General features: G+C 42.8%; 1 protein-coding gene and 1 pseudogene across 2 annotated transcripts in view; both read right to left on the bottom strand.

Moving 5' to 3' along the window:
- Positions 1–13,305, bottom strand: part of Kat2b (lysine acetyltransferase 2B) — a 121,127-nt gene that overhangs the window by 60,285 nt on the left and 47,537 nt on the right. For both annotated transcript variants that reach the window (XR_009058770.1, XM_057794843.1), the window contains exons 3-5: positions 7,443–7,588; positions 2,941–3,033; positions 414–595 (exon numbers count right to left, since the gene is read on the bottom strand). Coding sequence is in view for 1 of the 2 variants with exons in the window: in XM_057794843.1 (XP_057650826.1) it covers positions 414–595; positions 2,941–3,033; positions 7,443–7,588 (421 nt within the window). In the remaining variant the exon portion in view is untranslated. The remainder of the gene's footprint in view (positions 1–413; positions 596–2,940; positions 3,034–7,442; positions 7,589–13,305) is intronic.
- Positions 3,900–4,904, bottom strand: LOC130890641 (triosephosphate isomerase-like; annotated as a pseudogene).

The following is a 13,305-nucleotide window of genomic DNA, read 5'->3' on the forward strand; positions in this document are numbered from 1 at the left end:
TGAAGAAATAAAAAAGTACAAGTTAACCTTATTTAGTTTAATATATTCAAAATACAGAGTCAGTGGAATGGCTCACTGGGTAGCAGTGCATGCCACCAAACCTGAGGACTCAGTTACATCCCTCTGTATCACATAGTAGACGAGAGAACGAATTCCTACAACCTGCTCTCTGACCTCCACACAAGTTACGTGGCAGACAGAGAGAGAGAGAGAGAGAGAGAGAGAGAGAGAGAGAGAGAGAGAGAGAGAGAGAAAATTGAATTTAAAAAGCAAACTAAGAACTTGAAAATTAAACAACATAGACATGTTCTACGAGTTGGTGGAGTCACCATAATAACTGGGCAACCCTTTCCTGCAGAGGCAAACAGTGATTTCATGTTTGGAGCCAGGGTGCAGTACCTCAGCTCAATTACCTTGTGTAGTTCTCCTTGTATCCAGAGATGTCATCATTGGGAGATCGTAGTCTCCGCTGTGATGGAGCTTCCAGGTGCCAGTAGTTGATTCGGTTCAGAAACATCTTGGCCAGCTCAACTGTTGTCTGCCTCTCTTTTGATGGCAAGTGACTAAACTTGTACTGTACAAAGTTATTTACACCCTGAAAAGAGTGGAAGGCAGCATGTTCATGTAGCTATGTAACCACACTAACTCTGAACACAACCAATTACCTTAGTTATTGTAGCAAAAGAACAGACATTCTCAGTCCACAAAAAATGTCCCCTTTCCTTCAAAATAAATAGCACAGCCCAGGAGAAAACTCCCTTCTGGTCACAGTGGAAGAAAAGGTGACAAAATGGAAAAACAGAATTACAATTCTGTTCCCTCTTTAAATCCCGGAGCATCAAGGAGAGAATCATGGGTTCAGATGGGAAGGGTCAAAACCCTTCAAACGAAATCATGGGTTCAGATGGGAAGGGCCAGAACCCTTCAAACGAAATCATGGGTTCAGATGGGAAGGGCCAGAACCCTTCAAACGAAATCATGGGTTCAGATGGGAAGGGCCAGAACCCTTCAAACGAAATCATGGGTTCAGATGGGAAGGACCAGAACCCTTCAAACGAAATCATGGGTTCAGACGGGAAGGGCCAGAACCCTTCAAACGAAAAAGCATGAAGAGTGAGGTTCTTGGATAAATGATTCTTTCTCTCTGTGAAATTTTTAAAACTTTCTACCTTATCTTTCATCAACGTAAACACTAAAATTTGTACCTTTATTAACACTCTTGTAGTTTTAAAGAATATCAGAGGAAGAAAAAAACATTCAGAAATGTGCATTTTTTCCAAGACCATTAGAGATTAATCTAAACTTTCTACAGAATACTCTCAACTCATCACATGAAAGAACAAAAACTCTTATTAGTTCTTGAACTCTTATTAGTTTAGAATCAACATGAAACTTAACTCTCAGCCAAGTGGGGGTGGCACATGCCTTTAATGCAAGCACTCTGGAGGCAGAGGCAGACACTCTGAGTGTGAAACCAGCCTGGTCTACATAGTGAGTTCCAGGACAGCCAGGGCTACACAAATGAACCCTGTCTCAAAAAAATAAATAAATAAAGAGGAGTGGAAGAAAAGAAAAATGTGTTCTCCCGACACTTACTTACAAAACTCATTTATGTAAAAGACTCTGATATCATTTGGTGATGGTTAGCTCTGTAAGCTGGATGACCTAGGATCGATCTCAGGGAAGGAGACCTAGAGAGGGACTGTTGACAATGGCTTGGCCTTTGGGAATGTCTTCAGGGCATGATCTTAATCAAGTTTATGAGATACATTATAGGTGGCATCATTCTCAGTGACTGAGGTCCTGATCTTCCTAAGAGGGGAAAAACCAAACTGAACATAAGCAATTCTCATGCATACATTTCTCCCTGCTCTTGACTGTGACTGTGCTCTGACCAGCTTTAGGGGCTCCTGCCATGGGACTTCCCTGCTATGAAAAAGTACAACCTAGGTTGTAAGCTGAATAAAACCCCTTTCTCTTCAAGCTGCTTTTCTAAAATCAAGTATTTTATCACAGAAACAAAGCTAGAATTAGAATTAAATCCCCCTCAGGATACAATGTTTTCCACACCATTAATGATTCCCTCTCTCCTCAATCATTTTTTTTCACAGTGCCAAATAAAAAGACAAATATTTAATTTTAAGACATCAAGAGCAAGAAAAAGCACACTTTATGAATTCTTACCAACTACACGTTCTACTCATTTTTCCCTACATACAGAGTGGAGTCTAAGTGCACAACACGCCTAAAAGACAGAAGCTAGATTATTTATTATAGTGAGCATTGTAATGATACAGCCACACAAAATGGCTGACACTTCTGGGTTCCAGGGCCACACATGTGCAGACAAGCCCTCAGGCAGAAGTGTCTAATGGCCCTGGAAATCTTTTAAGATTCCCCCATGACCCACGAGCAGCATGGTTGCATCATCTACGTATGACACAGCTGCGTGAGCCCTTGCACATATGTGTGAGCTCCGTCATCTATGTATGACACAGCCACATCATCCCCGGGTGCGCATGCGCTAGGCAGCCTTTAAAAGATGGATGCACCATCTTCAGCTCTGTCTCTCCCCGTCCCCACGCACAGCGACCTTCACCAGGTCTGTACACCTCTTCCCCCGAATAAACTCCTAATCAGGTTTATTGTGTGTTCCTTGTTTCCTTCTCACTGGCGCCAGGTAATTTCAGGCATGCTTGTGGGACCCAGAGTGTCCCAGGTAATTCCTATTTTCTTTGTGTTAACATCTTGAAGCTGAGTGGGGATGTATGCAAGACCTATACAGAAACGTGGAAGGAAGTATGAAGAGTCCGCTAGAATATAGCTTGATGGGAATACTGACTATTCACGAGGTTCTAGGTTTGAGCAAAGGCAAACAAAAGCTGGCAGGAGTGCTTCGGCCTTAAATTCATGTAAAAGAGATGTTCAAAATAATTTTACCTGTTCAATACTGGGTTTTTCAAATGGGGGCTTCTTTTCCAAGGAGCCTTCAACCACAGGTTTTCCTCTTTGCAAAATAGACTTTCTCAAGAGCTGCAAAGAAATCATTTTTAAAAGAAAACTTTAGTTTGAAAGGCTTTTTACAGTGTGTTTGTGAGTATGTGATTTATCATTTTGGTTTTTTTAAGACAGAGTCTCCCTATGTAGTCTAGACTGGCATTAAACTCGTAGCCCTTCTTTCTTACCCTCACCTTCCCAAATGATGGAATTATGGGTATGTACCAACATAACTGGCACTTAAAACACACACACACACACACACCACATCACATCTATTCCTTTTCTTCATTTCCCACCCCACATATACCTAACCTTTAAGTGAAGTCACCAACTATATTCTACTCAGCCACATGAGAATTGATCTTCAAGTCAAACAAACTCTGGCTACCACAAACTTTCCTCATGTCTCTAAAGAGAGCTAGACAACTTCCAATTTTGAGCAGCCCAGACTACCCTGCACTGATCCCCACACTCTACCTTCCCTCAGTTTCCCCTTCTCTGCCATTTTTGCTTGCTAGGGACCCAAAAGTCCATTTATACTTATTGAAGCCACCACAAGTAGCTGAAGGTCTCAGACTAACACTAGAAAAGCCAGGATCCACTCTATAAATAAGGCAACTGCTGCCCACAGGAGCTATGTAGCTCATGTGTACTAGACACATGGGCTCAGGAACTGGGAGGGAACTTTCTCTACTTCTTTTTCCATTTCTTTTTTTTTTTTTTTTCAGGGCCAGGTGTTTATTTCCCTTACATGTAAGATGGTTCACAAACATGATACTAGGGCTTCGGCACTGTGGGAGAGGGGAACTTGCCCAGCCTCTTAGGGCGAGAGGATCTCGACTTCAGTGTACATCGAGAAGGGACGGGAAGGTGATTCACTTTCCTGCCTCTCCTGAAGGGATAGAATCAGTTCCCCTCATTCCGCCCTCCTCCCCGAGCCTTGGTGAAACAGGTGACGTATTTCATTCTATTAGGTGGTAAAGGGATTGGCCTGGTCCCAACCATTACAGGGAGGTGTAAAAGGTTCGGGAAGGTACCAGCGTGGATTAGGACACAAGATGGGGCAGATGACATCAGAAGCATGTGACTGGTGGGAGCTATTCCTAAGCTTCTGGGCAACCTAGTCCTGGCCTGGTAGAGGGCAGGGGACATGGACGGTGCTTATTGTTTGGCATTGATGATGTCCACAAATTCAGGCTTGAGGGAAGCCCCGCCCACGAGGAAGCCGTCCACATCAGGCTGGCTTGCCAGCTCTTTGCACGTTGCTCTAGTCACTGAACCTCCATAAATGATGCGGGTGCTCTAAGCCACCGCATCAGAGACATTGCATTTCAGCCAACCCCGAAGCTTCTCATGCACTTCCTGGGCCTGTTGAGGTGTTGCAGTCTTGCCAGTACCAATACAGGTTCATAGGCCAGGACCACTTTGCTCCAGTCCTTCACATTATCTGCGATGACCTTGGTTTGCTCGAAAACAACCTTCTCGGTGATGCCGGCTTCCCTTTCTTCTAACTTCTCCCCAATGCAGGCGATCACTCTGAGCCCCTCGGCTAGGGCATGGGCTACTTTCTGCCCAATCAGCTCATCGGACTCCCCGGAGACATGCCTTCTCTCCGAGTGCCCCAGCACTACCCACACGGCTCCTAAGTCTTTGATCATGCCAGGGCTGATCTCCCCAGTGAAGGCCCCATTGGTCACTTTGTAGCAGTTCTGCGCAGCCACGGCAATTTTGGGATCTAGCTTCTGCCTGGTGAAGTAGATGTAGGCGGTGGGGGGTGCACAAACCACCTCGGTGTCTGCCGGCACCTTAGCCGCGTTTAAGGTGCAAATGAGTTCTCCCAGGCCCTTCTTCCTTCCATTCATCTTCCAGTTGCCCCCAACAAAGAACTTCCTGGAAGGCGCCATTGCGCTGGGACAGACTGGCTGAAGTCAGTACGAGAGCCCTTTTTCTATTTCTTCTCCATCTGTAGATGCCAAGTGCATGTTCTTGGTGCCCACAAACCAAATATACTGCTTTTAATTCCTATCCTAGGATCAAAAGTCTCCAAAGAGCAAACAGACAGAAAAGGGACAGAGCCATTTACCCAGAACTAAGCTGAAAATGAATTCAACCCTAAGGACTCTGGAGAAATTCACACTTCTCTTCCTCCCTTGATGCTTATGTTTAAGTCTACTTTAAAACATTTTCTTAGGCTGAATGTGGTCACTCACACCTATAATCCCAGTACATGGAAGGGTGAGACCTGAGGACTGCCATGAATTCAAGGCCGTCATCGGTTACAAAATGAGTTTGAAGCCAAACAGAGAGCTAAGTTAGCCAAGAATTCCCTCTTTGCCATGGCTGCTGGGAATCTCAGTGGATTCTTTGCAGGATTCTCATAGTTTCTGTCTCCTTCTAAAAATTTCCTCTATTACCTCCTCCTCCTCCTCCTCCTTTTTCTCTCTTTCCCTCCATCCCCCCCATCCTCCCTTCCTTCCATTTCATTGTATTAACTAAGGGATTAGGGGTAAATAGCAGACAGAAGGTAGAAGGAAAATCCATTTTTTTTTTAAAAAAGTTTTAGAGGGGCTGGAGAGGTGGCTCAGCAATTAAGAGCATTGGCTATTCTTCTAGAGGTCCTGAGTTTGATTCCCAGCAACCACATAGTGGCTCACAACCATCTATAGTGGGATCTGATGCCCTCTTCTGACCTAAAGTTGATAAAGCACTCATACATAAATAAATAAATCTTTTTTTAAAAAGGTTTTAGGGTACTAATGGTATATTCTAAAATGGGATGGGGTGGGTGGGTAGAGGATTGAATCACAGTGTCATCTGATTGAACCCTGACAGATTCTGGTTGTTACTGCTTCTTTGGAGAAATAACTTAGTTGAGGGAAAACAAGGACTGCATAGCTGCAGCTACTGTTTATCTTGGAGCAAATGCCCTGCCAAGTGAAGGTGTTGTCAGACTTTCCATCCTGTAGGCCATGTGGCTTACAGCCAGTATAGCCAGCCAGCAAGCATTGTCCTGGGTCATAGCACTGTGGTCTCTGCCCGCTCCCATCTGCAAATGACAGTACAGATATACTTGCTTCTACAATCCAAATTCAAGATACCCAGAGCTCTCTTCTCTTCCAGCCATCCCTTTCTCTTCTCTTCTCTCCTCTCCTCCCCTCTCCTCTTCTCTCCTCTTCTCTTCCAGTCATTCCCTTTTCTTCTCTCCTCTTCTTCTCTCCTCTCCTCTTCTCTTCTCTCCTCTTCTCCTCTCCTCTCCTCTTCTTCTCTCCTCTCCTCTCCTCTCCTCTCCTCTTCTTCTCTCCTCTCTTCTCCTCTCTTGTCCTCTTCTTCTCTCCTCTCCTCTCCCCTCCCCTCCTCTCTTCTCCTCTCTTCTCTTCTCTCCTTTCCTCTTTTCTTTCTTTTGGCTAGGTCTTTCTTTCTATGAAACAGGGTCTTTCTATGTAGCTGTGGCTAGCCTGTAACTTACTAGGAATCATAGGCTAGCTTTGGATTTGTAGCAGTCCTTACTGTCTCACCCTCCTGAGTACTGGGGTGGTAGCATGAGACATTATAACCAGTTTCCACATCCATCACTTCCTTTTTGAAGAAATAGGTTCAAAGTCTCCCAGTTCAGTTTCCCTCAAAACTGAACATTCCACAGGATCAAGTTGCCAAGTGGGGAACTGAGCTAAGAAACAAAAAGACTTTTTTTTTTAACTCAGAAAATAAACACAGGCAACTGAAATTTTTAAAACTCATGATTACTCAAGTTTTGTTTTAAGAGGGAGTCTCTTGTAGCTTCAAATTCATTGTGCAGTTGAGGATGACCTAAGCCTTCTGACTGCTCTGCCTCCACCTCAGAGGGACTGGGGCTGCCACCAGTAACAAGCAGAGGCTGGAATTCAGATCAATAGGGTACTTGTTTGGTATATATAAGGCCCTGGTTTCAAATCCCAGTACCATAAAAGGTAAAAACTAAAATTAAAACTCAAAATAAGTTAAAAGAATAAAGTTTTGTGGGCTGGGAATATAGCTAAATGGTAGAGCAATTGTCTGACATGTGACTTGCCCTCATGTGGTACATGCATGCAGACATTCATGCAAGCAGAACACTCACATACATGAATAAAAAAACACTACAGAGAAAGATAAAGAGAGCAACCACAGTGGGGAGGTTAGTCGGTTTCATAAAAATCTATAGAAATCACTAAGCATGGTGGCCTGTGCTTATAACCCAAGCACTAGAGTGACTGAGGGAAGAAGACCAGTGAGTTCAAAGTCAGTCTAGAAATGACTAGGAGACACTATTTCAAAAGAAATCTAAAAACAAGTGAAACCTGAAATACAAACTGTTCTCTGACCTTCACATGTGAACCATAACATGTACACGTACATACATGTGTATACATGCACACTTACAAATCAAATAAATAAACATAATAAAAACGTTAAAAAAATCTCACCTTGAATAGGTAAAAATAAACTTGTTTGGTGTCTGCGTCTTCTTCTTTGTGGACACAGGTAAAGAGGTACTCCACATCCAGCACAATCCCCAGCAGTCTGTTCATTTCCTCCTCTGACGCATTCTCCAAGTGGGAAACATGAGCAGCTTCAGGTGAGAGCGAACAAAAGGTGTGAGGCTCAAGAGATAGTCACAGACATTATCCACAGTAAAACAGACATGCCTATAATCCCAACACTTGGCAGGCTGAGACAGGTGGAACACAAATTCCAGGCAAGCATAAACTACACAAGATCACAAATAAAAAACATAAAACAGTGGTGTTGTGTGCTATTTTGTCGTGGTCTGACAATAAAATGTGCTTGGAGTCAGAAGGTACAGCTGGTCACTAGTTAACCATAGAGTTCTAGAGGTACAGAGAGTAGACAGTAAGTGACAAAGTAGGGCAGAGAGAGAGGATCTTGGCCCTTTAGGTTGGAGGAACAGTAGAGGTGGCTGCTGTGCTGTTTCTCTGATGCTTCAGGTTTGCAACCCTATATTTGTCTCCTGATTTTTATTGTTAAGATTAATTAGATTTATGTCTCACCTGGTGTTCAACATGGGGCACATATGCAAGAGATAGCCACTTACCACTGTCTGTGCAGCTAACACAACTGCAACTCATGGCCGCAGATGCGATCACAGATGCCAGAATCAACTGGCTTCTCCTCCCTAGCCCCAAGCCCCTGGGAGAGTCTCGGATTTTTCTGTTGCAGCCTCTCTACAGCAATTTCCATAAGCACTTGAGCTCCTAGCGCCACCAGAGTTACCCCTCACCACCACACCGCTCGCCTTCAGACAGCTCTTCCCACACGTTTCTTGTTTCTTCCGCAGGATCCTCTGTGTATGCTTTTCAGATGACTAGCTCCCTCTCTCCACACCCTGTAAGATGCAGGCTTATCCTGAACCCCTTCCTTGGGCTGCTGCCACACTAGGTGGCTGCCCTGACAGCCACCATCAGACACTCTCAACTCACAGCTACACACCAGCAGCTGCAGCTGTCCTCAGCCAGGCTGCGCACCACCTGTGTCCTCCACTTAGAGCAACAGCAGACAGTCTCACACTTCACCACCATCAGCAGCAGATGTGGTAATACAATTGGGAATTCCTAAAGGCGAGGGGGGGGGACTAGTTTTTAAAAAGAGTGGTTTTTTTTCCCACATTAAAAAAATCAGAAATGAAAAGGAGGTTATAACAACAGACACTGAGGAAATCCAGAGAATCATTAGGTCATATTACAAAAACCTGTATGCCACAAAATTGGAAAATGTAAAGGAAATGGACAATTTTCTGGATAGGTATCACATACCAAAATTAAATCAAGATCAGGTGAACAATAACCTGCAGGTTATAGACCTATAACCTGCAAGGAAATAGACATTGTCATCAAAAGCCTCCCAACTAAAAAAAGCCCAAGGCCTGATGGTTTTACCAGAGAATTCTACCAGAAATTCAAAGAAGAGGTAATAGCTATACTCCTCAAATTGTTCCACATAATAGGAACAAAAGGAACATTGCCAAACTCTTTCTATAAGGCTACAGTTACCCTAATACAGAAATCACAAAGACTCAACCAAGAAAGAGAATTAGAGACCAATCTCACTCATGAACAGTGATGCAAAAATATTCAGTAACATAGGGGCAAATTGAATAGAAGAACACATTAAAAAAATCATCCACAATGATCAAGTCGGCTTCATCCCAGAAATGCAGGGATGGTTCAACATATGAAAATCTATCAATGTAATACACTATATAAATAAACTAAAAGAAAAAACCATATTTCATCTCCTAGATGTTGAAAAAGCACTTAACAAAATCCAACACCCTTTCATGGTAAAGGTCTTGGAGAGATCAGGGATACAAGGAACATATCTAAACAAAATTAAAGCAATATACAGCAAACTGACAGCCAACATCAAATTAATTAGAGAGAAACTCCAAGGGATTCTACTAAATCAGGAACAAGACTAGGCTGACCACTCTCTCCATATCTATTCAACATAGTTCTTGAAGTTCTGACTAGAGAAATAAGACAAGAAAAGGAGATCAACTGGATACAAATTGGAAAGAAAGAAGTCAAACTTTTGCTATTTGCAGATGATATGATAGTAGACATAAGTGACCCCAAGAATTCTACCAGGAACCTCCTACGGCTGATAAACACCTTCAGTAATGTGGCAGGATACAAGATCAACTTAAAAAAAAAATCAGTAGCCCTCCTATATATGAATGATAAAGAAATTGAAAAATATATCAGAGAAACATCACCATTTACAATAACCACAAATAACGTAAAATATCTTGGGGTAACACTAACCAAACAAGTGAAAGAACTGTTCAACAAGAACTTTACATCTTTGAAGAATGAAATTCTCTCCCATGCTCTTGTGTAGGTAGGATCAAAACAGTAAAAATGGCAATCTTCCCAAAAGCAATCTACAGATTCAATGTAACCAAAATCAGCACAATTCTACACAGACCGCAAAAGAACAATACTCAACTTCATATGGAAAAACAAAAAAAAAACCCCAGGATAGCCAAAACAATCCATCATAATAAAGAAACTTCTAGAGGCATCACCATCCCTGACATCAAGCTCTATCTATAATATCTACAGTAATGAAAACAGCCTAGTACTGGCATAAAAACAGACAGGTTGACAATGAAATCAAATTGAAGACCCAGATACCAATCCACATGCCTATGAACACCTGATTTTTGGTAAAGAAGATAAAATTATACAATGTAAAAAAAAGCATCTTCAACAAATGGTGTTGGCATAACTGGATGTCAGCATGTAGAAGAAGGCAAATAGATCCATATCTGTCCCCATGCACAAAATTCAAGTCCACATGCACTAAAGACTTCAATATAAATCTGATCATACTGAACCTGACAGAAGAGAAAGTGGGAAGTAGCCTTCAATGCATGGGCACAGTAGACTACTTCCTAAATATAACCTCAGTAGCACATATATTAAGAGCAACAATAAATAAATGGGACCTCCTGAAAATGAGAAGCTTCTGTAAAGCAAAGGGCACAGTCAATAGGACAAAAAGGCAGCCTCCTGAATGGGAAAAGATCTTTACCAGTCCCACATCAGACAGAGGACTGATCTCCAAAATATATAAAGAACTCAAGAAATTAGACATCAAAATATCAGATAATCCAATTTAAAATGCGGTACAGCCGGGCGGTGGTGGCGCATGCCTTTAATCCCAGCACTTCAGAGGCAGGCGAATCTCTGTGAGCTCAAGGCCAGCCTGGTCTACAAGAGCTAGTTCCAGGACAGGCTCCAAAAGCTACAGAGAAACCCTGACTCCAAAAACCAAAAACCAAAAAAAAAAAAAAAATGGGGTACAGAATTCTCAACAGAATGGCTGAAAGACACTTAAGGAAATGTTCAACATCCTTAACCATCAGGGAACAGCAAATCAAAACGACTCTGAGATATTATCTTACACCTGTCAAAATGGCTAAGATCAAAAACACTCACGACAGCTTATGCTGGAGAGGATGTGGATAAAGGAAACGGTCCTGCATTGCTGGTGGGAGTGCAAACTCTGAAAATCAGTATGGCGGTTTCTCAGAAAACTGGAAATCAACCTCCCGCAAGGCCCAGCAATACCACTCTTGGGCATATACTCAAAGGACACTCAACCATACTACAAGGACACTCGTTCAACTATGTTCATAGCAGCATTCTTTGTAAAACCAGAACCTAGAATCAACCTATATGTTCCTCCATTGAAGAATGGATAAAAAAAAAAAAATGTGGTGCACAATGGAGTACTACTCAGAGGTAGAAAACAATGACATCTTGAAATTCACATGCAAATGGATGGAACTAGAAAAAAACATCCTAAGTGAGGTAACCCAGATTCAGGAAGATGCACATTATATGTACCCATTCATAGGTGAATACTAGCTGTAAAGCAAAAGGAGTCTATAGTCCATGACCCCAGAGAAGCTAAGTAACAAGGAGAACCCTAAGAGAAACATACATAGATCCCCCTGGGAAGGGGAAATAGACAAGATCTCCTGACAAAATTAGGAGCCTGGGGGTGCGAAGAAGAGGGAAGGTGAAAAAAGAGGAGGAAGGGAGAAAGGGAAGGGGGAGAACTAGAGGGACTGGGATGGTGGATTCAGGGAAGGACAGAAATGGAGAACAAGGAAAGAGATATCTTGATTGAAGGAGCCATTGTAGAACTAGTAAGAAACCTAGAGAAATGCCCAGAAATCCACAAGGATGCCCCAGCTAAGACCCTGTGCGATAGAGAAGGTGCCTGAACTGGCCTTGCCCTGTAGTCAGATGGATAACTATCTTAAAATGTTATCATAGAACCTTATCCAGCAACTGATGGAAGCAGATGCAGAGAACCATAGTGGATCATTGGGCTAAGCTCCCAAAGTCCAGTTGAAAACAGGGAGAAATGAGAATATGAGCAAAGAGGTCAAGCCATGATGGCGATCCCCACTGAAACAGCTTATGTGAGCTAATGGAAGCCCACCAACTCCAGCCTGAAAACAAGGGAATAAGTATAGGAGCAAACTAGGCCCTCTGAATATGGGTGACAGTTATATGGCTGGGGCAGACTGTGGGGCCACTGGCAGTAAGACCGGAATTTATTCCTACTGCTTGGCTCCTATTCTCTCTGGAGGGTTAACTTGCTCAGCCTAAATATAGTGTGGAGGGCCTTGGTCCTGCCTCAAAGCAATGTGCTAGACTTTGTTGACTACCCATGGGAAACCTTACACTTTCTGAGTGGATGGGGGGGAGTCAGGGGGATGGGAAGGGGATAAGGTGGAGCAGGAGGAAAGAAGGAAATGAGAACTGGATTTAGCATGTAAATGAGAAAAGATAATTAAAATTTTAAAAAGATTACAGGATATAAAATTTAAAAAAATTACAGAAGCCAAAGCAATTTTTGTAATCTGCTTACCTGAATAAATGTAGTTGACACATCTATTCACAAGCATCAACACTGTATCTTTGCCTTATCAAACTGAAAAGGAACTGATTAGCTAGGTATGGAACACTGCCATCCCAGCACCCAGGACACTGAGGCAGAAGAACTGAGAGTTTAGGAACAGCCTGGATTTCAAAATAACACTCTGAGTTAGAGGGTCCTGGATTAGGACAAATTACAATGGTACATTATGAAAATGCCATGTTGAGTCCCATCGCTCCATGCTAAGCTACATTTAGTCACAAAGAGGAAAGCCGCAGCTGGGCTCCTGGGTCTGTGCTGCATCGCTGCCGTGGATGAAATCAGCTCTATATTTTCCCGGGTAGCACCGAGTGCCCCTGTGTCAGGGCAAACACTAGAGGTTTGCACGCTGAAATTTACTAATTTTTATCTTGTGGGTTTTTTTTTTGGGGGGGGGGCTGGTTTTTATTTTGTTTGAGACAGGGTTTCTTTACATATCCCTGACTAACCTAGAATTCACTATTTAGACTATGCTGGTTCTAAACTCAGCGAGATCTGCTTCCATCTTTGCCTGGGGTGTGTGTGTGTGTGTGTGTGTGTGTGTGTGAGAGAGAGAGAGAGAGAGAGAGAGAGAGAGAGAGAGAGAGATCTGCCCAGCTGTAGTAGTGAGAATATTTAAAATCCATTCTCATGACAGTTTTCAAGCATACAATACATAAAGAACCATCACTTTTTCTTGTTCTTTCTTTCTTTCTTTGCTTTTTTTGTTTTTGTTTTGTTTTGTTTTTTGTTTGTTTGCTTGCTTGTTTGTTTCAAGGCAGGGTTTCTCTGTGTAGCCCAGGCTATGCGGGCACTCACTCTATAGACCAGGCTTGCTTTGAACAAGGAGAT

Source organism: Chionomys nivalis, chromosome 19, assembly GCF_950005125.1.
Source record: "Chionomys nivalis chromosome 19, mChiNiv1.1, whole genome shotgun sequence".
Taxonomy (NCBI): Eukaryota; Metazoa; Chordata; class Mammalia; order Rodentia; family Cricetidae; genus Chionomys; species Chionomys nivalis.